This window comes from Trachurus trachurus (assembly GCF_905171665.1).
Source record: "Trachurus trachurus genome assembly, chromosome: 6".
Taxonomy (NCBI): domain Eukaryota; kingdom Metazoa; phylum Chordata; class Actinopteri; order Carangiformes; family Carangidae; genus Trachurus; species Trachurus trachurus.
The window spans coordinates 4,624,570-4,651,039 of NC_139897.1; the positions used below are offsets into that span (position 1 = coordinate 4,624,570).

The 26,470-nt window shown below is 42.1% G+C and overlaps 1 protein-coding gene across 1 annotated transcript in view; it reads left to right on the top strand.

Moving 5' to 3' along the window:
- Nucleotides 1-26,470, top strand: part of LOC310987472 (pleckstrin homology domain-containing family A member 7-like) — a 193,316-nt gene that overhangs the window by 92,472 nt on the left and 74,374 nt on the right. Inside the window, exons 4-5 of the mRNA XM_083973748.1 lie at nucleotides 5,727-5,810; nucleotides 22,657-22,774. Coding sequence (XP_083829874.1) covers nucleotides 5,727-5,810; nucleotides 22,657-22,774 — 202 coding nt within the window. The remainder of the gene's footprint in view (nucleotides 1-5,726; nucleotides 5,811-22,656; nucleotides 22,775-26,470) is intronic.

Genomic DNA, 26,470 nt, shown 5'->3' on the forward strand with positions numbered 1-26,470 from the left:
GAAGATCTAAACCATTTTACGATATGTCTGCTGTTTCCTCCTTCTTCTTTCCTTCTACCTTCTTCTTTGTTGGTTGATTTATCAATGGGAAACACTGGTCTCTGGCTGGCTGGATTTTGGTCTTTTGCTTTGTTTTGTTGTGCACCTTCACTTCTGGGTGGAGAGTTGTTTTCTCTCCAGCCAATGACGGAGCTCAGGTGAAGTTTGGTGCAGTAGTGTAGGAGGGCTGCTAGCCCCGCTAGCTGTCTGGGATGCTAGCGAGTGCTAGCGGCGGATGCTATCCACCACTGCCAAGACGGGATCATCCCTATGTTCCCCAGGTCCTATGTTCCCCGGGTCCTATGTTCCCCACTTTGTATGGGACCGGGGAACATAGGACCCTTTTTCTAAAAAAAGGGTCCTATGTTCCCCGCTTTTCCCCCAAAGGGTCCCATGTTCCCCGCTGTGTATGTGACCGGGAAACATAGAACCCTTTTTTAAAAAAAGGGTTCTATGTTCCCCACTTTTTTCCAAAAGGACCCGGGGAACATGCAATTTTTGGTCCCATACCTGGAAGTGGAGTTGTGACTTTGCAGATTTTTGCCTATTTCTGAGTGAGAAGTTGAGTTGTGACTTTGAGTGAGAAGTGGAATTGTCCCATTGGTTGGGTTTAAGCAATGAGGAAAGGAGTTGGTTAAGTTTAGTAAAGAGACCAGGTAGAGGCTAGACAGGCCAGATAGACAGAGAGAGTCCAGATAAGTAGAGAGAGTCCATCGACCAGCAACAGCTTGGGAACATAGGACCCTTTTTCTGAAAAAGAGTCCTATGTTCCCCAGTATGTATTGCGACCGAGGAACATAGGACCCTTTTTGGGAAAAACGGGGAACATAGGACCCTTTTTCAAAAAGAGGGACCTGGGGAACATAGGACTCGGGGAACATAGGTACGCTCCCGCTAAGACCCGCTAGCTCGACTAACGCTAACGTCCGCTAGCAGTGGCGGCTACCATCCACTGCTAGCACCCGCTTCCTAGCTCACCACATCGGCATTGTATTTCCTTTTCTTTGCAGGCTGGAGGCTGCACAGTTGAGCCCGAGAGGAGGGGTCCAGTTTTGTTTACAAACTGTAACGAACAAACCTCCAGACTCGACCTTTAAAATGATGGCATGACAACACTGTAGATTCATATGGTCAAATGTCAACTTCACTTCATCATTATTTTCTGCAAATACACTTCTGGCCATAAGTCAGTGTTGTAATACGTAAGGAGGATGGTAAATGGACTTGCACTTTTAGCGTTTTTCTAGTCACTCGGACCACTCAAAGCACTTCACACTGTTTCGTCACATTCACCCTTTCACACAGCTTTTTGGGAGCAAATAATTCACATGCATTCATACATCCGATGACACATCAGAGGTTAAGTGTGGGTTCAGTGTCTTGCCCAAGGACACTTGGACATGTGGACTGAAGGAGCCGGTAATGGAACCACCGCTCTACCTGTTAGTGAACGACCCGCTCTACCTCCTGAGCCACAGCAGTGCTACTAGGCTGGTTGGTGGAGACATTTAAACACAACACAAGACAGCAATTCTGCTTGTTCTTGTGCTTGTTTTAGTTTCTAACACACTTTCCTGCTCTGTTTCTGATGTATTCTCTGTCTTGTGTTTAATCTGTCTGCCTGCCGCTCCTCCTCCTTCCCTCGAGATGTTGGCTCAAAGAAAACTTTAACCCACAACTGTCATCCTGCATGAGAGTCTTTAAACTCTCGTTCTTTAAAAAAATATATATATATATTGATTAAAAATGATTGCACTTTAATGGGAACTGTCAATTTTGGAGTCCAAATCCAAAGTGTGGGAAACCAACATTGGCATTGAATTCATAATGAGGTAACAACATATCCCTGTAGTAAGTAACAGACTTCAAAGTGGTGTCTTACAGCCTCTATTACTGCTGTTGGCAGTAGCTATAACACAAGTAGTAGAAGGACCTCACCTGAAAGGAGAGAGCAGTGGAACAGTAATCAGTGTGGGCTAACATGAGGGTTTACATGGAGAGCATTTGGAGCCAACCTGTCTCATTTGCCGAGCTGTGCTGAGGTTTGTGCTGTGAGCTAATAACACCATTGTAAGTCTTCATTGTGGATGCTGCCGCTGCCATGTCACTGGGTCTCCTGGGAAACCTTTCAGCCCTGTGGTGTTTGCTCTTCTGCATCAAGCGGGAATGGTTAGGACGTGAGTAATGTGAGCTGCTAGTGAATGGAAAACAGCGGTACTACGTATTGATTGTTGTCAGAGATGTGAAAGGCGCTCTGAACCTTTCCACACATGGACTGTGTTTGCTGAGTGTGCACGGTGCTCATCAGTGTTGTGCTTCTGCTGGTGACTGCTAAGCACAAGTCCTGGAGAACTTCAGAGGACAGGGACTTTTCTCAGTGTGTTTCTCTGTGTCACAACAGCATCAGCTTCAGGCTGCAGCACTGAGGCTGTTTTGACATTATGAGGCCTATTAACCCTGCACATAAACATCTCAATAATATGAATGTGTTTATGTATCCCCGTTACACTGCTATATAAAGGATGTGGTAGTTGATAATAGATTTTTTTTTAGCTCCTTTATAATATCTCATACTACATACAAGCCCTGGTAGTTTAATTTGTCTATCATTTTATAATTGATGGATTAAGGTTTCCTATTGTATGAAGTGACACCTTCATGCCTTTACCACTTCCATTGTCACACTAATATTGTCAAAGTGCTCAATTCAGAGTAGGCTTGTCACAATACCAGAATTTCAGTTGTTGATACCAGTGAATTTCCACGATTCTTGATACTCATTCGATACCACAATCCAAAAAAAACCAAACTTCTACTTGTAAGTCGGAGGTTGGAAGACGATCAGATACCGTCGTAGTTCCGACCATAAACGGTGATCTGGTGGTGTTATTCCCATGACAAGCCGGGCAGCGTCCGCGAAACCGAAAGTAGGAAATGCTGGGTGAGCCAACCACTAAATAATAATATCAAAATAACTATAAAGACAAAACGATATATTTATCCAAATGGACCCATTACCAAGTGTGGGTAACGCAGATTCATCCACATTAATATGAGACTCTTTTATAACCAAAAGCAAACTCTTCGGGGTCTCTTTGAAATGAGCTGTTGGGACTTTTGTAGCTTTATGATGTTATGACAAAGCATTCCCAAAGCTCCACCCAAGGCCCCGCCCACCTGGACCCACCACCCAATCTTGCAGTTTTCAGTTTGGAGTGTTTTACTTACAAATACTGTAGATCAACACCTCAGATAAAACTGTAGATGGAGCTGTGAGGTGGAAAATATGGAACCTTTCATTTTTATGTGTCCATGTCAGAAAATGGTGACACCTTGTGTTGTATGAGTATAAAACCACAATATATGAAAATAACGATGATGTAAACCAGAGAAACAACTCATAATAATAACTAGATAAAGTAGCATTTCCTGATGGAAATGCGTGTGAATGCTGAAAGCAGCTGAACACTGTTGCAGAATTAGCAAATAGTGCAAGCAGTGATCACCATACAAATGTTTGAGTGAGGTAGGAATTGAACCCACAACCTCATGGTCAGTAGACTTTGACTTTGCCTCTAGGCCACAGTGTACACACAGTTTCAAAGACTGTTGTCTGTTGATGAGCTGCACTCTGTCTCACTCTGAAGTTAACGAGCCCAAAGCTGCACCTGTTGGAAACACACTGTGTGAACACCAAGAAAGCTTGAGAGTCAAGCTTGAATGACTTACAATGGAAATTTCTGTGAATTTCAGGCTGAGAGCAGCAGTTTCAACATGAAGCAATTTATCAGAAGTCAACAGAGGACGACTGGGAAAATAATTCACTATAATTGTTGTTAAGGCAAGATTTGAACCAGCAACCTTCAGGTCTTAAGCCCAGCAAGCTAACCACTAGGCTACAGACAGAGACAGTATGTGAGGGGCAAAGAAAACTTTTAATAAGAGGATCACTGGCTTCTGCATAAAGAGAAAAAAGTAAGGAAAGTACAGAAATTAGCCACACCAAGTAAGAAGAGGACTTTTTGTGACCTGTGACTATTTTTTGGTGAATTAAAACGAATTAAAAAGCACTTAACAGCAAGTTACAAAGTTGAGCTCCTTCTCCTGCTGCTGTGAAAAAAATACATTGGGCTGAATGAGAGCAGAGAGCTCCCTGGCTGCATTTAAAAAATATTTTCAATTATTAATTTAAGTTTCTTTGCATTTTTGACCAGAATTTTAGCCAGAAGACAAGTGTGGCTACAAAACTGGAGAAAATAATGTGTCTAGAGTTTAATTTGTGGCCGTGCTGACAGTTTAGCCAGAAAAACTCTAGAATGTTTTTTTGCCTCTCTCCACTCTGGCTGACAATGTCACCACTCTAGCTCTGCTCGTTAGACGCAACACACACCCATAATAAAGCTGGATTTTGTCAAAAAACTTAATGATTTTAAAACTGCCACATATCAGAAACTGTTGAAGATATCGATAAGCTGAGTCATAGAGGAACACTTAAAAAGTTTGTCTACAGCTTATAATTTGAATGAAGTCTCTAGCAGAAAGTATGGTGAAGCTTTAGTGGCTGAAAGAAGTAAGAAGATTTGAAGAGTTTGAAGACTGTTCCAATGCATTCTCTATGGGGGAAAAAAAAATCAGAAAAAGTTAAATATTTGAAAAACTATAAAAAGTATGAAAAATTTGAATACATCCGATAAAGTCCAGAAAAAGTTGCACGTTTTGATATATGAATTGTTGAAATAGCACAAAGTATGAAGGACTAGAAGAAGACCGTAAAAAGGCGGAAGAAAATGGCCGAACAGAAGAACAATAGTGTGAATGCTTTCAGCATTCACACTAAATATCATCATTCATTACTTCAGTGATTCAGTGTTTCAGTACCATTGTTTTAAGAAACCTGCAAGGATTAGGCTTTCTGTAAGAATAATCTTCTGGAAGAAGAAAAAGTATGACATATTTCATATTTTATTCAGTGTCTCATTTATACAGAAAAGCAGAAAAAGTGTAATATCTTATCAGTGAGGAGAACACTTTTTTATTTGTCCAAAATAAATAAAGATAACCTTTATTCACTCACACCAGAGCTCTTAAATATTTGGTACAGACTCTATGGTACACAGTAATACACAACAGTCATTGTCAGCTTTCTCTCAACTCCCCAACACGCACACAGTGTGACCGTCCATGCCACCCTGTGTTGTTTACCCAGCCCAATGCTCTTCCACCCCGGCTGAGGCTTTGAATGACTGACTGACTCAGTCTATAACTGATGGAGGCCCAGGCTGGAGCTGTCCAGCATTTTGTGCTGAGCACGACAATTTGGTCCACACAGGCTGTACGGGATGGGTTGGGTGGGGTGAGTGGGTGTGTGGGTAGGGTGGGTGGGGGTCCAGCAGTCACCCCTCACATTCTACACAGTGCTGGGAAAGGCAGGGACCAAGGCCCATCAGAGTGGGGAGGTTTAACAGACTCTGCTCGGCCTGCTGCTGTGTGTGCTGTACTTGTGAACAGAGTGGGGGGGGGGGGGGGGGGGGGGGGGGGGGGGGGGGGGGGGGGGGGGGGGGGGGGGGGGGGGGGGGGGGGGGTGGCGGGGGGGAGTAAAAATCCACTGTGGTGATTTCACTGTGTTTACAGTGCAACTGAGGTTGCTAATTTTGTCTCCTCTCTCTCTCCTCCCTCTGTAACTTCAGTCATAACCAGAGGACCACGTCGTTCCGCCATCCAGTAACGGGACAGATCTCTACGGAGAATGTGGATTTTATCCTGCAAGAACAGTGAGTGATTGACTTTTTCTTCTTCTCTGCAGCCACATCCATCCAAAAAAGAAAAAAAAAAAGCTGCTGGAATAAAAAAAATTGATTTGTTGTCTGATGCTGTGGGCTATATTGAGCTATTTATTTATTTTATTATTTTCTCTCTCATGATAAAAATGATTCTGAAAATGAGAGTGAATCTGGGAAAACAAAGCCCACTACTGTTGTAGTCAGCGCTGCTTTATGGCTCATTAGAGTTTGTGTTATACTGCTGCTGCCTGACCCTCTGTTTGAGTGTGTCCTTGAAAGCATCATATGCCTTAAAGTGATCACGCACACATATTCTCTTATGGCCTACATCTTGGCTGAGTGGGTGGAGAGCAGGTACAATGAAAGAATCTCTGGTGTTGTTGTTGAAGTTGAGATGCGAGCATTTCATTTCAGCAGAGCTGCCTTTTAATAAGGAAGGTATTTAAGTAGAAGGACGAGCAGCAGCTGGAGTGGTCTTATAGAAGTTCCTCAGGTCTGTCTCTCTCCATTGGAGCTGTGCAGCTAAATGCACTTTTAGTTGAATGTTCTTCCTGTCTGCTGTCACTGTGTTAGAGAAGGTTCGTTCCAGTCACTAACTTGCAAGACTGTATACATCCCACACCTGGTTAGCGTAGCCAGAGAGGAGCCTCACTTCAACCAAAGGTAAATGATATTTGCCTGTTGCCTGGTAACCTCAAGGTGACAACACGACTCACTTCATTCTTGTACAGATTAACCTAACTACATGTGATGTATTAATTTCAAAGCTTTAGATATCTGACCCCGCTGGCTGTTGCCACCCAGTCTAGCTGTTCATTAAATCTTCTCAATCCCCTCATCCATCTCTCAGTAAGAAAGCAGATTTCCCCAAATGTCAAACTATTCCTTTAATTCTAAACTGGGAGAATAGGTTTTATGTGAATGGCAGGCTCAGCTCCAGGTGCATATTTGATAAGAGTGAATATTATGATCTGTCCTGTTTTGTGCAATATTTTTGTGTTTTACTCAAATCAGTATGATATATTATAGCTATATAGTTTTGTTTTTGGAGTTTGGTTCTAGAATAAAAGTTAAACATGCACAGACATTTGACTTGATACTAGGATTTTATTTAGTTTGCACTCAGCAATTGCCCATTTGTTCTCTTCAGTGTTAGTGTGTAGATCTCTCCCCTTCACCCAGACATGACAGCCAATAACATCGGCTCCGGCGGTTGATTCAGTTTTATGGCTGTTTCTGAGCATCGTGTTTTACAAACTTGTTTTTCTCCGGGTTCTCCTGTCAGTTCGATCTCTAGGTTTTTGTGTTTATCGTCATTTGCTGGTCCATGATGCTTTATCACTTAAAGGGAGCAGGCAGGTGCAGGTCTCTCTGGGATAAACAAGTCAGAGTGTCTTCTCCTGCCTGTTTAGTCGACAGTTCGTATTGCACTCTAAGGGCTTCGTTTGGGCAAAGATTTCCTGCCACTGTCTCAACTCTCAACGTGACTCCAGACGTCCACCACAGTGCAGAGAGTCTAAGAGGTCTCAGCTGCAAGACGTGAGACTCTCTTTTATCTCGCCCCAGATTGTGAAATAGGTCAAAATGACAGGTGAATTTGCATAAACACACCCTGTAGCTAGAATATAGAGCTGTCCAAAACAAACAAGATGAAACCTCAAGCAAAATATGGCTTTTCTTTAAGAGCTGCACATAGGCTTGGTTTGTTTACAGGCTGTACTTTTCTGTAAACCAGTTTTGGTGGGATAGAACTGAACAAGTTGCATCAGCATCAGAGCTCTTGTGTTTTTGGTTGATTGGTTTGGTTATATTGACTGTCTATAATCCTCCTTCAGGCCTCCTCCCATCTCTTCTCACTGTGCCCAACCACCTGCATGCAGCCATGAGGTGAAGCTGAATCTGAATACCAGAGGTCACTGACACTGTTTATCTATTAGCTATATGTCGTTAGTGCACCGGCTTGTTTGAAGCAGCTTGTTACATTTTATGGTTAGATAACCTCTTGCTGCTGTAGTAATTATGATAACAGCAAAAGAGGAAGCTAGGCATCATAATATATACAGTAGGGGTGTAACGGTATATGTATTCGTCCCGTGCCGTCACGGTACGGGGGTCACGGTTCGGTGCACACAGTCACACGACGAATACGTCTGAATGAATATTAAAAAAAAAAAAAAAAAAAAAAAAGTCAAGTCCTCACTCGAATCCAGGTGGCGGTAATGAGCCTCGAAGCTGCCTGCAGCCGTCATAGCAGACGAAGAAGAGAAGTGATGAGAGAGTGAAGTTAGAGGAGGAGAGCTGTCTGCTTCATTCATGTCACTGTGGCTTCTCAATGAAACAAACGGCGGCGGCGGCGGCTCGCGACCATAATACATCCATGCTCGCGACTGGTCCACCGGACAAAGTCCGTCGGCGATGTTTCACGGATGCGCGGTGCGTCGCTAGAAACGCATCAAACACGTAGCGCATGTTCACCCTGATATGTCAATCACTGGTGCAAGTAAAAAGACTAGTTGTGTGCAACAACTTATCCCGCTGCTTTTAAGCCTTTTGACATGAACACAGACAGGTGAGGAGAAAAGGAGACCGCACACTATATATAATCAGACACATTTTGTCTGATGAAGGGCTGACGCCCGAAACGTGTGAGTGACATTAAACTGTCACGGGAGCTTTTAACTAGTGTGCGGTCTCCTTTTTTCCTTACCTGTGTCTTTCTTGGTGGTCCAGCACCGAGTCTTCAGTTTTTTGGGGGATGTGCGTGTAGCTGCCTAATATGTTTTATGAACACAGGCAGGACCAGAAACATCACCAAAGTAACTGCTACATGTAGTCTAATTTAACTGTGTAAACCAACATTGATGTCAGTTTATTGTTTTGTTTTTTTAATAATATTTTTTTTATAATAACAATTTAATAATTCGAATAATAGTTGCCAGTTGTCAAGTGCACGTTTTTTTTCCTCTAGAATTAATGAATGGCATTATAACACTCCTAATGCACTTGTTTTATTTTGTATTCTTTTTTCTTTTAACTTTTATAACACAAGACAGATTTTAGTTTTACATTCAATTAGTGTCTGTTGTACCGAAACCGTACCGAACCGTGACCCCTGAACCGAGGTACGTACCGAACCGTGACTTTTGTGTACCGTTACACCCCTAATATACAGTAGAGCCACAAAACCCACCTGACGACGTGGTTGAAGTGGATGGGTTGATGAAACACATATGAATATGTTTAACCAGTCTGTGGTGAGCAGGGTCTTCCACACTGTGGTGTTGTGGTGGAGGCAGCAACAAGAGGAACAGTGTGACTGGTCAGACTGGTGAGGAGTGGACTTGGATCTTGAGATCGAGGGTGGACTTCACCTCTGTCTAGATTTATAGGATCCACAGATCTGGTCAAGCCCAGACCTTCACCTGCAGCTCAGGGGTCTGGGATCAGGTCCTGATAACTAAAGACTGAGTCCTTCACTCAGCCCCAGAGCTTCAGGTGATACATTTCATTTCATTTTCATTTCAAACCTTTATTTAAGCCCCGAAAATCATTGAGGTTTCCCTCATTTGCAATGATGTCGTGGTACAACAACATAAAAATACAAGAGTGAGACAAAGTTAAAACAGTAGCTACAAGACAATAGCTACTCAGTGGTCCATAGAGCAGATGCACACAGGAGTGAGGTGGTTTGAGAGCAATATCTTAAAGGGATAGTTCAACATTTTGGCAAATTGGCCCATTGCCAAAATCCCTATAGTCATAGCAGTAGGTTCGTTACCTTTATTTGTCAGTGCAAGCTATTTTTAGAACGGCGGAGCAGAGCCGTGAGCTGCTCAGAGCTACGCTACGGAGGCTAATGGGATTTCTTGGTTTCTCAAACAAATACACAATCCAACAACTCCAAAACACTCTGGTGGACAAGTTGTGACCTGCACATTCACCACGCTATGAGATAATAACAGAACGTTACGAGTTGTTTTTGAGGTAAATACAGAGACTGCTTGCTGAAAAACTGTCCCTGAAGGCAACACGCATCAGCGGTTTCACATGAATTTACCTCTAAAACAACTCCATCTTGTAACGTTCCATTATTATCTCATAGCATGGTGAATGTGCAGGTCACAACTTGTCCACCAGAGCGTTTTGGAGTTGTTGGATTGTGTATTTGATGAGTTTGATACCAAGAAAACCCCACACATGGTCACACGGTGATGGTGAATCAAAGTCCTCACAGAGAGGAGTTTCAGCAGTGAACAATTAGAAAGGGGAAATAATCATACTTTAGTGTAAAATCATATGATTATTTTCTTTTTGCACTTTCCAGTGTGCTTTTACAGGTGTACACAGATTTCTGTCAGCCTGTCATGGTAAAAATGTGAGCCAAATTATATCACTAGTTTAATGAAGAACAGTTAGTGGAGCTTTTGTACAAAGACACAAATATAATGAAACATAATGAGGTTTGCTCCACCGGCTCCTATTCTCTCATTTTTTCCTCTCCTTGTGTGTTTTTCACATGTGGGCAGGGAACGCATTCCTGTCAGCCTGCCTTTTCTGACACTGACCATGGAAACTAAGATTCTCTTTCCTTGTCAGTGTCTCTTTTTCTGTACCACATGTTTTTCTTCTACGCTCTTTCTCTCTGTATTAATCCCCCTCGTCTCCCCCTTTACCTCCCCCCCCTTCTACTCATTACATATCTCTCTTCCCCTCTCTTTCCTCCATCGCTCCATTCTTGACAAGGTGGGAGCAGGTTACATTTCTCCGCACTGTCCTGATGGATCTGTCTTATTAGCCGCTGTGTAGGCGTGAAGCAGGCCTGTCCAAAGTGCTATGATAATGTATCGGTGCAACACACACACACACATCTGTGTGCTTACAGTATATATGTGTGGCTTTATATTTGCATTCAATTCTGTGTCCGTGTAATGAGTCAGTATTACACATAACGATGTTCTTCCCTGTGGTGTTGCCATACACAACTGAAACCATCAGTGTGACTATTTAATAAAGCAGCTTCCAGACAGAAATCATAATAGCCTGCACTTCACCACCTGTTCTATATTTAATTGAGTGCTGAAGGTTAAAAATGTTTTAAATTAGTTTTCTATTCATCTATGATGGTGTTGAGCTCTAAGGGCCACTGTAGTCTGGAGAGGACAGTGACGCAAAGAAAGTGAATGTAGTGAAAATGTATCAGTTATTTCAAATAAAAGAAGACGAACTAACTCTAACGACTGAGGAACTGTCATTGAATCTGACACGTATAGGACTTCTTATTAGCCTGACACCCTCAGCTACCTGATGTCTGCTACTAAAGGTTTTCACTAGTTAGTAGTTTACACCCATCACATTACAGTTATACTTTACTTTTTGTGGATAACTTCAACTATGATGAATGTGAATGAATGAGTATGTGCAGGGACATAGCCAGGAGCCAGAAAGCAATCACTTAATCTAAGTTTAATTAACACTGGTAGCAGGAGAGAGCCACTGCCAGAGTTCAGAAAGATGTCCATCAAAACCTCGTCTGCACACAGAGAAACATATTTGTGTTTTCACTGGAAGCGATGAGGTAGAAGATTGTCTGTGTTCTCAGCTAAGCTATCTGCCGCCTGACTCCAGCTCTATTGTATAACATTATTGAATGCTTTAGATTGTCCCTGTCAGATTCAGTCATCCTCCGTCCTTGTGTCATTCATTCATAATAATGGATGAATTATTATGAATAATAACTATGAATGTATGTAGGAGGATTTTTAATATCACCTTCTGTTAGTGCTGACTCATAATTATCCAATCAGCATCAATGACGGAGAAACCGTTCCAGCTGTTGCCCCAGGTGTTATCACAAACATCTACAGTGCTGCTGTTTATCTTCAAAGAGACCGAAGGTTTCCCCTGAGGCCACAGCTCTTTTTTGAACCTTTATCTCCATTTATATATCCGCTCTTTGCAGCATCGTCCTGCTTTGCATTCATGTACTTACACACACATTTATATTTCATAGCTCATTCTCACCTAGCCTCTCAGCTGGAGCTGAGCTAACCTTTGGATTACTGCCGCCCTGTTGACGCCACACGCTGGCACACAAGTGGTGGACTTCAGTGGAGCTGATACTCTGGTTTATATTATGTGTCACCTCCAACCCCACCCCCCACCCTCCCTTTTTTGTCACTTTTTTTCTGATTGTTTGTCTGTACTCGATGTGTTTGATGGAGGCATAAGCTCACAGGTCATCAAAGCACAGAGGAAACTCCATCTCATTAGCAGCAGAGTGCAGCGTGCATATGGGGCGGGTGGCGTCAGCGGGCCAGCTCCGGAGGGGTTATCACGGATTAAAGAGGCTAAAGTGTCAGGACTTTACAGCTCCGTGGAGTGCCTTATCAACTCTTATTTTGGAAGCAGGAGAGATGGAGTAATGTGGTGAGCTGCTGCTGTCTGGAGCTCAGTATCTGTCTGCATCTCAAGTGTGTCTAAAGTCTATTCACACATCTGTCTTTGGCTTTGTCAGCCACTCTGGGTTCTTCGAAAATTAGGAAAGTTGCTCCATTGAAACTAGTGGGAGTTGTTTTTCTTGGATAGCTTGAGGAAAAGTCCATTTTAGGTTTCTTAATATATTTCCTCACATGATATGTATCATTGCAGATTTATCCAGACATTTTAATTTCCCACACAACGTTGTGTAGCTGATGTTATGTCGCCCTCTGCGATGTGTTCGGTACGAACTGTTGTGCCAAGAGGTCAATGACCACTTGGCAGTCAGGTATGCACGTTCTGTTTTTTTATGAGTGATTTTAGGACCACTTTTAGAGCCAAACATTATTTTTTCCTATTCACTTCCATATTTTTAGTCCATCATGATGTCTTTTAGTTGTAAAACTCTCTCATTATGCCTCAAATTCTGACCTGATTGTCCTTGCAAACAGCTGGGGAACTTTTTTTATCAACTTTTTTTTGTTATGTTTGGGTCAAATGGACGCTGAGACTGGTACCTGCCTGCTGTAACTCTTGACTACATAAATATGATCTGAATAGCTGGCATGTCTTTCTCTTAGTCACAGTAGTTTTTCCTCTATGTTACTCCTCTCTGTCCATATATCTGTCTGCTCATTGATATGTGATATGGTGATTCAGAGGAAACTATGCCACCAACGTGACAAGTGCTTTGCCAGGGCCGCAGCATGGCAAGACTTTGGTTGACTGTTGCCATAGCGGCAGCGTGAAACAGAAACCGAGGGATACAGTTGTAGATGGAATGTGTGGATGGGCTCTCTCTCTCTCTTACTCACTAAGGGTGCGTTCACACCAGACCTTTTATATTTGTTGCTGTCGCTCGTATCGCTCATTTGTTGTCGCTCTGTCGCTCAGCTGCAATCGCTCGTCATTTGGCACAGACTCGCCTTTTCGCTTTGATGGCGTCATGCCCACTGCCATGTCTCTCTGTATACACCGGCACCACCGGGATTACGGCAGCCAATTAGCGCTGAGCGACAAGCGACTGACGGCCAGAGACTTGGGATTTCTCATCTCAAGGGATGAGCGATTTTTCGCTCTGTCGCTCGGAGCACCAGCGATTTTTCACCTGAGCGATTAATCGCTCAGTCGCCCGTTTGCATTGACTTAACTTGTCGCCAGCGACAAAAATAGAAGGTCCACCTGGACTTTTAACCCTAACCCTAATCTTTGTTATTGGAACTGCTTTTTTTTTTAAGTATATTTTTTGGCTTTTTTGCCTTTTTATTTGATAGCACATAGTGAGATAGACAGGAAAGGGGGAGGCAGAGAGAGGGGGAATGACATGCAGGAAAGGTCTGCCCGACGCGGGATTGGAACCGGGGACGCCTACATGGGGCGGCCACTCTAACCACTGCGCCACGCACCGCCCCGGTTATTGGAACTGCTTGATTTGTCGATAGACCAACAGGGAATTGGGCATAAGGCAGAGGAGGATGTGACGCCAACAGAAAGCCCCAAAATCAGTGGCATTTTAAAAACCACTAAAAAGAAGTGGTCTTTCTTCTTCTTCTGAGCCACTAAAAAGGGAACGTTTAAATTTTTTTAACAGGATGATAGTTTCATAAACTATTCGATCGTGAATATCATTGCCCATCCCTACTTCCTTTACCAGGGACTTCTTGTGGAAACAGTTAGGTGACATCTGGTGGCCATAGCAGAGGTGTATTGGTCAACCAAACAAGATTGGTATTTGACTGTGGCCATGTTGTGTTATTGTAACCATTAAAAGGAAGACTTTATTTTAACCCAAACTGTGATTTTTGAACCTGTAACCAAGTTGTTTTTGTGCCTAAGCAGCAATTACTGTAACCATGGCCACCAAGGCCCTGTTCATCTGTGAAATATATGGGTATTCAGGATAGAGAACTTGTTGAGATGGGGAGAGAGAAAAAAATAGAGAGAGAGGTGACACACATCAAATGTTAGGTGTGCAACAGGACGAGGCCTTCACAGCTAGATTTAAATATAGGAGGCCTACATAAAAATGACAGAACAACTGGCAGCCAAAACACATGACAATGAGTCGCTAATTTTTCCCGATCTACATCAAGGGGGGAAATCACACTGAATGATTTGTTAAGACAGAAGTGTCAGGGAAACACAATTTAAAGTGGAAATTGTTGAAAATTGATACATTTTCCTTTTTTTGATAGAGCTGTTGCTGTTGTTCCTCTGAACTAGGGATCCAGAATCTCTACGTCTACATTCAGCAACACATTTAGAGGAGACCTTTTAGTTCTTACTGTCTGTCCTGACATACAATTGGGAGGAATTGGGGATAATAGTGTGTCCATCATAGTGTTTGGATTTGGGCTGCCTGTGTTTCTCTTTTAGACAGTCTCTTGTATTTCTGATTCAAAAAAAATCCTACAGTGAAAAATGTCTGCTGTATCTGTGTGGGCAGTCGGCAACATTGATTCTTTTTCCATATTTCATTGCTGCTTTCCGTTAGTGTTTCACGTGTGGCTGTGGGAGTTGGCCAAGTTTTTAAGTGTCTTGAGTGTCTTGAGTGTTTTTCCTGTTTACGTCCGAGATGTCGGTGAGATACAGGAAAAGCTTTGTCTTAAAATGTCAGAATCCAAAATTACTGCTGCGTGATTAAAACCTCTCTGGTGGCCTTCCTCTTCATTTCATGGCCACTTTTTCCTCCCACAGACAAGCAAACTGCTCTCCTACTTGTCCTCCAACCCATACTCTACTGTCACTCTTGACTCATGGCCAATGTTACTGAGTCATATTAATATGCAATATTTTTGGATGTGGGTTCCTGCCCTGTCGTACTCTCACTGGGCTGCTAAGTGCTTGTCAAGTATTTATGCTTCTTATAATCAGTAATTTATTCACTTCAGACTAGAAGCACAATACACGTTTCAGGCAAGATCAGAAGGAAAATGGCTTGGTCTATATTTTTTGCAGAAGTTGAACATTGTGTTCGCATTTCACGTCTTTGAGCCGTCATTATGATATTTGGTCCCATGATTCCATGTATTTTTTAATGATAGGCTGTGAGTTTTAGGCTTGCACAGTTTATTTTCAAGCGTCTCAACTTTTGAAGTGACTTCAAAGGATTGTCTTTTGGTTGGGGTAAAATAACAGCCCAGTGCATTTTGGGTAGATGAGTTGATTTCTCTGAAGTGATCGCCCCATTAGGTTCCATCTCTGCTTGAGCTCCTTTCATTTGTCAAAATTCCTCCCTCACTGAAGTGTTATTAAAAGGGTTCTTCAGTGATTTTGTGTTGCACTTCAATAAAGTCCGTCTCTAAAGAGATGGAATAAAAAGGAAAACTAAAGCAGCAGAGACTGAGATATATTAGTTATTCCTCTGCTTCAGAGTCAGTCAGACAGTCATTATGTTTTCAGATTGTCTGTATATCCACCCTTTTCCGAACGTCAAAAACGTAGCCTGTTTTGCCGGTTTTGCTCTTCCGGTGGAATTTTAATGTTTACGTTTCCATGGTTTCAGTAGTCGCGGTAAATGCATGGATTTCTTTTTTTGTTGTTTTTGTTTTTTTTTCAATGAAAATCTGTAAAACGCATGGATCATCAAACCAGCTTTTAACAGTGGATATCACACAAATTGACATCTGTGTTAAAAGCCAGCGTTAATGATCCATGCATTTACCGCAACTATGACAACAACTGAAAACCATGGAAACATAAACGTACAATTCCACCAAACCGGCAAACTTCGGAAACTTGTGGATAAAGTGAAAACATAAATTAGAACTCGGGGATGAACCAATGAGCCTGTTTTGGGTGTCAAAGGTCAAGGTCAGGGATGTCCGATATTGGAAATTTGCTGATATCCGATATGCTGATGTTGTCCAGCACTTATATGCCCGATTTCCAATAATAACCGATACCGATATGCAACCCCCCCCCCCAAAAAAAAAAAACTAATTAATAACATCTCCTGTCTGGCGCTATTTTTAGATTCCTGACATTTCCTGGTTGCCGTCTTCTTCTTGGAGTATTTCTTTTATTTTTTTTCTCTCATATTCTCCTCTCTCTGATTACTAGCTTATCAACAGGGAGCAGGGTGTACTTTTTAACCAATAAGAAGTGTTGAGGGGCGGAACAAGGCCACGAAATGTCGTCCAGATAGAGACAGAGCGAGCAAGTTTTTCAGGGTTGGGCTCGCAGCATGTCAGGACAGGCTGATTGAAAAGTACGCATTATAATCACTTTTTCTCGTTCGCTCACTCGCGTTGCTGTCGCATCGCCGTATGTCAGGATGGCGTGTAAGGAGATTTGTAGCAATGAGCTCAGTTTTGCGTCTGTTAAGTTGGAACAGGTTGTTGGTCATCCAGGTTCTTATTGAATGCAGACAGTTGATAAGAGATAGTAGAGGGAGCTGGGTGGTTGTGATGTGTCCAGATAGAGCTGGGTGTCGTCAGCATAGCATAAAACTGACACCATGGTGGCAAATGATCTGACCAAACAGGGACCATGTCCATGGTGAAGAGGAGGGGGGCCGTGTTGGGAACCTTGCGGCACACCGTGGTTAACTGGGACAGGTTGAGAGCTTGATCCATTAATAGTGACAAACTGTTTCCTGTCAGATAGGTAGGAATGGAACCAGGACTTTAGATTTATATGTGCAACAGGAATACACAGCAGCAGGAGGAGGAAGGAAAGGAAGAAATGGTGTCATTTGTCTGTTTGCTATTACCTCTGCTCTCCTGCATCCATCAGTCATCAACCAGCGGGAGGGGGGGTGTCATCCACAGACAATGAAACCCGCATCACTGCCTGCACTGTCTGACATTGTTGTCTGCAATGGAGGCATCCAAGCTCAAAGATGGCATGTTTCATTTTTTAATTAAAGCTCACCATGGTTGTTTTTGTTCATTATATGGCTTTGTTGGCACCTAAATCCTGATTGGTGGTGGATTCTGTGCTTTATTCCGCAGTAACACACTGCTGGGGTGTTGATTTCTGAACAGAATGACCACACATGTCAAAACTACAGGTAGATCTTTATAGAAAGGCTGCAAATCAATTTGGATTCACTTGTTTGGTTGTGCTGGGAGCGCTAAAGTCAGAATTAGACTGGAACAGGATATTTTATCATTTGAATAATAGGACCAGCTTGGAAAATCTTGGCAGGGAAGTGAAGCAAATGAAGCCTTTGCCCTTAGCTCCATCTACTACAATCTGCGTGCCCTTGAGCCAAGTCTTTAAATCAAAGCTGCTCCACTGTAACTGCTTTGTAAACTCCCTGCGTGTGATTTTAAAACTGACTGCATGTTGACTTATTGAATGATGTCTCACAGTGTAATCACCAACCTAGAAATTAGATATCTTTGATGAAAGTCAACTGTGGTTCTGATGTTAAATCAATTTCTAAAAAAGTTTCATCAGTATTCTCCCCTCTGAAATGTTGCGGTCGATGAAACAGTATGTAGCATTGGGAATAGTTCTGCATCCCTGTCAGTCAGCTTCATGCTATAAAGAAACATTCACCCAGCAGCCATATGGGTGCCCAAAATATCCTCAACTCAGAAATGATGGAGCACAGTTCAACGCTCTTATTCCTCAGTTCAATACCACATCTTTTTTTCTTTGCACATTTTCAGGAATAATTCTGTAGATGTTTTGTAAACAGATGTGCATTTGCTATATTGCTTTCTTACAGGATTTTCAGAGAGGTGTGTTTCTTGCTTAAAAACCAGTAAGCAGACCGAAAAGACCATGAAACATGAAAAAGAGAAGAATGGGAAGTGGTTGAAAAGCAGGCTGCCATTTTGCTTTTCCTCTTCAACCCCCTCCCCGTCTTCTAGCTGTCTGTATTTTTTCTGCCAGTGTCTCCATTTGTGTTTCTGTCTCTCCTCTTCCTATGACACCCTCCCTCTCTCCGGGCATTTGAAGTTAATAAGTGGGTTATTGGGTTATGTTGTTGTCCCACTTTGTTTTTGGAAGCCATTTCAAAAACACACTTCTGAATGAAGCCGCCTGCAGAGGTGGTGTTGTTATGAACCTCCAGGATCTTTGTTACATATTAATTAATTCATGAAAGGAGGAGATCTGCAGTTCTCCTGAGTGAGCTCTAGCTCACACTCAGCTTTCCTCAGTGGATGAAGTTGATATATATAAAATATATAAAGCCATATAACAAAAACTTCTAATATAATCTGTCCTTTATGGCGGACACAGGAAGTAAGCCTTGGATACTACAAAGTAAAGGTTTAATTCCTCTGGATTTTAAAATATGTCTCTCTTTCCATCGCTTAACAAAATATATTGTTGGAGTTGTTCAAAATGGTAGGTGCATGTCTCTGGTTGCCTGTTTGGAGAGCAGGGAACATGACCAGCTTTATCTGTTAATTAAAGAACAATGATGGTCCCTAATGCCAACCACTTTTTAAAAATCACTATCATCTATTTAAAGTCTCTCTCCAGGGAAGACATTATTTTGACTTTGACGAAAATGCATCTAATTTACATTTAGTTACTGACCTTTCAAAAGTTTGCATGAAATTCTCTTGACAGCATAATGGAGCAGAATGGAACAGAGCTAATGTCTCTCTCTCTCTCTCTCTCTTGATCCACCCACATCACTTTTGAGAGATTTGCATTATGCATCATCTGTAGATAGACGTTGGCAGTGAACACCGGTGGATGTGTTGGTGTGTTACAGGGCAGGCTGTAATATGGAGGGCATGCATTTGCATTCAGTCTCTTGATTAAAGTAAAAAACAGCAGACATACAGATGAGAAAAAAGTCTTTAAATCTTAAAATCTGATTATTCTTATTCTTATTTTTCTAAATGAGCAGTTTCTGGTAATAGAGAAGCCACCATGGCAGTCAAAGGAAATAAAAATGCTTGAAATACAAAAATTAATTAGGTTTGATTCTTGCATGGAAGAATGCAATACTGTTGTCCCCTGCTGAAACGAATCAGACTAATTCATACATATATACTGTGCTTCAATAAAGGTTCCAGCTCATCTGTGTCACCACTGCAGAGAGCAGCAACGACACGGTGGCTGTCGTCAGCCGACACAGCAGTCACGTTTTGATGAGATTAGTGTATCGTGCACTGTTCATTAGATATCATTTTTAGGTGTCACTCATGGTGGAGGGTAGATGAATTAAAGTCCCTGACTGCAAACTTCATGGATTGTGCATTTGCTAAATAAAACATGCTCTTCGAGTTTATCTCTAAACAAATTAATATTTAATCCAATTATCCTAATCGTGACACGTCACCTCAATTTCAGCTTCCAACAGTGTGGTTGATGGTGTGCATCGGTAATGTACAGTTAAACCAATACTGTGCAGTTATTAAAGCTGTGAAGCTGCTTGCTGGTGAAGCTAAAGGCTTTGATGCTGTTACCTGTATCCTTGGAAACCTGAACATCATAACTATTAAAAAACACACTACCTGGCTATAAAATAGATACAGTAGGAGCTGGGTCTCCAGTGAGTGATGGATTTTTCTCTTCCTAAAACAGAACCTGAAGAAGCGACTGCAGACGTGTGTATATTTGACTGTAGCTGATTAACACGGCCGGTGAGAGGAGACACGAGTGGTGCTGCTGTGAGCTGAGCACATAAATATCTGCACGTATGTGTGGTGAAGCACCTGTTGAAAAGCAGTCTAAGATTAGAATGTGTCTGAGACTGAGAAGCAAAAACCCCTGAGCGGAGAGACTGGACCTTGAACCTGAACTCAGACCTGCTTCTATTACTGTGTTCAGGATTTGTCAAACCAGGGTCCTTGGTGTGTGTAACTTGACATTAACCACTGAGCTGTATGCTTTCAGCGAGGTCTGGGTGTCGCTCTGGTTTGCTGACCCCTGAGCAGATTGTTTTGTGTGGAGACTCATTCAGTCCCAGTCCTTTTAATCACACATGACGTAGCTCCGTCGCTGCTTGTACAATGTATTCTAGCCTCACACTGCTCACATTGATCCCTCACTTACTGTACCCCCGTCCACGTGAATCAAATGCTGCATGTTCCAGCACACCTGTAACAACCTCTGCAAGTCCTGTTTTGTGGTCTGCTGTTCCTTTAGTTTGTTAGTAAAGGCTGCATGGACCTCCATGAGATTTGAATCCTTTTGGCTCATGACATCTGCTTGTTATCTGTAGTAGGATAATAACCTTAAAAGGATTCGCCAACATTTTTTTTCATGTCTTGCCTCACTCCCGGGTCCATGACTAGCAGATAGACACCATCCTTTCGACTGTGCGTGCAGTAACAAGGGAGATACGGGCAGAGCTGGCGCACCGCTAATTAGCTTAGCTCAAACGCTGGAAGTGTATAGGTAGTGTTAGCCTGCCTCCTACCCGAGCCGAAATCAGCAGTTAGAAGCTGATTTCATTTTAGCTCTAAACTCTGTAAATATATCACTTTATCAACATTTCAAACATTTTTAGTTGAGAAAGTAGCCGTTTAGATCAGCAGTGTGTAATTAATTTGTCTAAATACCAGCTGTTTACAATTTAGTTTGGACAAATTCGGCGCTACTCAAGCTAGCCGTTGTGACCAACGCACTTCTGGTTACTTTGACAAAATAAAACACTCGTTGCCCTTTACATACAGAAAACCATGATGATAGAATTTGTGCTTTTACTTTGAAATAGGAAGCTAACCTACCCTCGATGTAGCTAGCTTGAACCAAAATAAACCGTCTTTCCTTGAACCCTCCGTTTTGACCGATCTCGTCCCGTTACCGGCTGCTCAAGATGCCTTACCGGAGAGTTTTGTCAGCTCTGAGACGAAGATCGGCCCGCTGGTTTCCGTTTAGAGTTGCTGAAGAGTTTCTCTGATGACTTTAGGTGGAGGCAGGCTAACCCTACCCATACACTTCCAGTGTTTGAGCTAAGCTAATTAGCGGTGCGCCAGCTCTGCCCGTACCTCCCTTGTTACTGCACACACAGTCGAAAGGATATCTGGTTGTCATGGACTCGGGAGTGAGGCAAGACACAAAAAAATAAATGTTGGCATATACCTTTAAAGGACAATTCTGGGTAAATTCAACTTGGGGCTGTATTTTCCTAACATTTTAGGTCTAAAAGATGGAGTTTCAGTTTCAGTTTAATTGCTCCTGTTTTGCGGTAGTTGTGTCTGTCCCCGCATCGCCACGGCAGCAATGAATGGGAGCGGATGCAAGTTCCGCTGCTTAGGCTGTTTACATCCCTCAAAGCCGCAATTTTTTCCACAGACAGCGTCAGATGGCTACTCAAACATGCACCCAGAAGTTTATTTACTTCAAGCAAGCCGACATGTTTGTAAAACTAGATCTAATTAAAAAAAAGGTGTAATGCCAAGAAAACACTTCCTGTCTCCATCATGAACCATAATGCAGATTTTGATCCAGCACACAATCCATTTTAAAGCGTCAAGATAATTATAAGAAAACTTCAGAGTAGGGCCTGGTGTTAATTTATCTTTTTGAAGTTTACAGTTACATAACACAAACAAGCTGTGCATGCTTTTATTTTTCTGCTGTGAATCTGGTTTGTGAGTCTATTTATCAGCCTCCTGTTGTGAAACGGTCATGTAAGGTAATCGGGCTGCACTATAACCTAAGGGAAGAAAGGGAAAATAATAATACACACACACACACACGTACAGACACGACACAGATTTATTCATTTCCCTTCAAGGTGTGTGATGGGGCCAGGGAGAAAATTAAAGTGATCCTGACTTCAGGTCATTCAGCTGCCTCACTGTCAGATGTTGGCTGTCTGCTTCAGACACACACACTTTGACATCCCCTACTCACAAATTAATCCCTCACCCTTACAGTACTTAATTCTAACCTAATTCAAACCAGAGCTCTAAAACACAGCAAACACAGTCACAACTATCTCACCTCCACAGTGATTATTTAGTTATTTTACTGGTGTCTTGTTGAAAAGTGCCTGATGATAATTACTTTTGGTTTCCACATCTCTCTCTCTCTGTCTCTGTCCGTCTCTATCTCTTTAATTAAGAGTGAAACTCCAACTCAATAAAAGCAGTAATCATTCCCCTCACCTCAGGCGGGGAGAACTATAACTGTAGTGCTGCATATCACGCACAACCACCGAGCTCTTATACTGCACCGACTCATTGATAGAAACTCTGAAACACTCTGGAAAGCTGTTGTTTTAATTCTATAATTTGTATCGTCATCATCGTGATTTTGGTCTGATAGAAGTTCTAACTTTACTTTTGGCTGATACAGCTCAAGGTTAGGAGTCAGTTTAGAGTTGAAATCAGTTTTTATACAACTTTTGTCTTTTCTCTTGACATTTTTTGAGGTAATAAAACTGAAATTACAAAGTACGTTTATCTTCTCTCTCTCTCTCTGTCTCTGTCAGGCCGCAGGGTGCTCGCATGATGTCCAAGCCGGCAGGTGAGCAGCTCTCCAGCACCACCATCAGCGAGGCCTCCACCACCGTCACCTCCTCCACTGTGGACACCAACAATGGCTCCAAGGTTAGCCTGTGTGTGTGTGTGTGTGTGTGTGTGTGTGTGTGTGTGTGTGTGTGTGTGTCTGTAGGAGGTTCATCATCATTTTACTGTGCTTGTATCTGAAGCATTTCACATTATGATGAGGACAGCTGTGTTTAGTGTTGTAGAGAGATGCATCTGAACCACGGGGTGTCGGCCTCTATGTGATTTTGTGAAGTCTGTGAACATGTGTGCATGTTGATGATCCCCACAATCACTGACTTGGAGAAATCGCGTACATTTTAAAGGGATATTTCAACATTTTGGCAAATTCACCCATTGCCATAATCCCTATAGTCTTAGGAGAAGGTTCCTTACCTTTAATTGTCGGTGCAAGCTGTTTTTAGATCGGCGGGGCAGAGACGCGAGCTGCATGGTATTTCCACGTTTCCCTCATCAAACTAAATACACAATCCAACAACTCCAAAACACTCTGGTGGACAAGCTGTGACCTGCACATTCACCACGCTATGAAATAATAACGTATGTAACATTGCGACACATGAAGCAAATATTAGGAACTACTTCCATTAGGTACTTTTGAAATCACTCCACCCAGCAGCCGTGTCTAGAATGTAGTTCTGGCTACGCATTTGCCTCGAAAACAACTCTGTCTCGTAATGTTCCATTATTATTTCATAGCCTGGTGAATGTGCAGGTCACAACTTGTCCACCAAAGCGTTTTGGAGTTGTTGGATTGTGTATTTAGTTTGATGAGGGAAAGGCGGAAATACCAAGCAGCTTGTATCTCTGCCCCACTGATCAAAAAACAGCTTGCACCGAAAATTAAAGGTAACAAACCTACTGCTATGACTATAGGGATTATGGCAATGGGCAAATTTGCCAGAATGTTGAAATATCCCTTTGATGTTGGTTCAAGAAGAGAGCAGAGTAAAGAACTCTTTGCTCTGACATTATATCAGCTACCAACTGTTTGCTCAGACACTTTGTATCATTCCAACCCTCCTTCTTTCCTATAGAGCAAAATGTTCAATGCAAACTTAAAATAGTGTGGAGAGCATTAACAGTCTGCTCAGCGCTGGTCTTGGTTGCTAACATTAATTGTTTTGATGGGTGAAGTCAAATGGATTAATGCGGTAACTGCTGTTAAAATGTTAAACACAGCACAGTGTTTTAATGAGCTGGGCCAAAGCCACAGACCTTCCCAGTCCTCCAACAGCGTCTGTGCCCTGAAGCCGACAGCTGCGTCTCTCACATCAGGCTCTTTAAACAGCGGGGAATCCAGCCTGAGGTGTCTCGGCTTGCAAACACAGTCACCTTTAAAACGGTGAATAAACATCAAGTCATGCATTTAGTTTAGTACTTAATTCTGCTCTTGTTTGACCTCAGTTAACACGGAGGACCATGTCCAGCTGTCCTCTCCTGCTCCTCCTGCGCCTCATGTGCAGATAGCATCCACAGTATAGTATGTAGCCTCTGCCGGTCTTTCCATTACAGAGAAAGCATTTAGGGAGTCGCTGAGTATTGTGGGATGTTGCCCTGGTGATGATACTTTATCACTAGATAAAGCAGATTAAAACTTTTTTTTAACTTTTTATTGAGATATTTTCATTTTTCCACAAAACGAAACATTCACTGACATAGGACCCTATGCATTATAATACAAGTAAAAAGGCGGTGTTTAGCTCAGTTGGTAGAGCAGCCGCCCCATGTGTTGAGGCTGCGGTCCTCGCTGCAGGCGGCGCCGGTTCGAGTCCCGCATCGAGCGGTCCTTGTGTCATTTCCCCTCTCTATGCCTCCACATTTCCTATCTCTCTCTCAACTGTGCTGTCCATTAAAGGTGAAAAAGCCCCGAAAAAAGTAGGGTAACACTTTACTTGACGCCTATCTATAACGCATTATAACCATACATATAATGAGTTATAATGCAGCTATAGCACTGTATAACTATAGTATTATAATACTTGACCTTATAAGACATTATAAAATGCTCTATGATGTGTTATGATTATTGTTATAAATCCTTATGATAATTTATGAGTGTTTATAATGATAGTTATACACGTGTATAAGCCAATTATAACACATAGCTATTTATAATGTATTATCGTTGTGGGCATTGTCAGCGAGTTACTAACAATTATAACATATTATAATACCTGACCTTATAAGTCATGATAAAATGCTTTATAGTGTGTATGATTATTGTTATAAAGCATTATGATCATTTATGAGTGTTTATAACTCTAGTTATACAGTGCTATAACTGCATTATAACTCATTATAAGTATGGTTATAATGCGTAATAGAGATAGGCGTCAAGTAAAGTGTTACCAAAAGTAAAAAAGAAAAAAGAATGCAGTAGAAATACCACAAACTAAATCACATGGAAAATAGATATTTACAAAGGGGAATTACAGCAATACAGTATCAATCATAGAGAAACGCAACCATCTTTAGTTTAGTTTTTTAGTTTAGTTTATTTATTTATTTCATTCATTTGTCAAACATAAAAACAAAAAATAAAATAAACAGTGACAATACTGTAACTCTTGAATGAAAGGGGGTAGAAAGAAGCGAACTTATATTGTCTACCCCTTGTTACAAAGAATTAATTCTTATAATAAGCCATATTCCTCCATCAGTCGTCCAGATACAGAGTAATACAGTTCCACCGTTGTTCAAAAGTGTCCATTTCCAGTTGTAGACCAGCAGTCATTCTCTCCATTGTGTCGACCCTTTTCAGTCTCTGAGTTATGGGGCAGTTCACTTGTAATTGATTTTGTCAGTTTCTTCCTTGACTCTATTCCAGATGGATTACTGGGCAGTCCCAACGATATGTAGCAGATTCAAATTCAAAGTCAGAGTTTTACTAAAGGCTGGGAGCTGCCACTGCTGACAACATTTGTTCTGACTGTTTCCTTCATAACTTGCAATCCATTTTTTTTTTACCAGCATCCCTCATAACAAGCTCTGAAAACACTAAATAAAGCAGTCACACTTTAAAACTCAGTGACTGACTGAGGCGGTACAGTAGACATCTGCAGCAGCTGGGAGCTGAGCTGTCTGACAGTTACTTCTTGGTGTGATAACTTATGATCAAGACGACCAATGGTTAAAATCCACGATGTCTGTGTTTAAAGTCAGCTCAGTATCGACTTGTTTCTTTTCCTCGGGCTTTTAAATCTCTAACAACGTCATTTGAGCTCTATTCAAATGTGATCATTCCTTATTTTGACAGTTATTGCAATACACAGCTAGTTACTGTTTGAACTTTTCATTGTGTTGTAAACGTTAGGGATGGATCAGATTACTGTTTAACAGTTCAGTCAAAAAAAAAGTGAAATCCTCCATCTTTGTTTCTCTGTGGCAATATTTGGGATTTCATCAGCCTCACTTCCTGTCTTGTTTATTAATTTTTCCTCTCATTTTCCTCGGCCCGCTGCTTCTCCTTGTCACTTTACTTCTGTTCAGTCTATGTGTCATTCTCCTCCTCACTCAGTCGCATGTGCCCCATGCACAGCTCCACAGTGGCATGAAATCTCATCCGGCCCTATCAACAGGTGCCGTGGGACTGAGATTGAACATGTGTCATCGGGCGTGGAGCAGAGATGACAGGGCATCCATCACGACGGCCCGTTGCCCGTTTGCGCGCCTGGCGTTTCCCCGGCCCGCAGCCCTCCCTGGTGATCTGGCTCATCACCTCTGCCTTCAAACAGC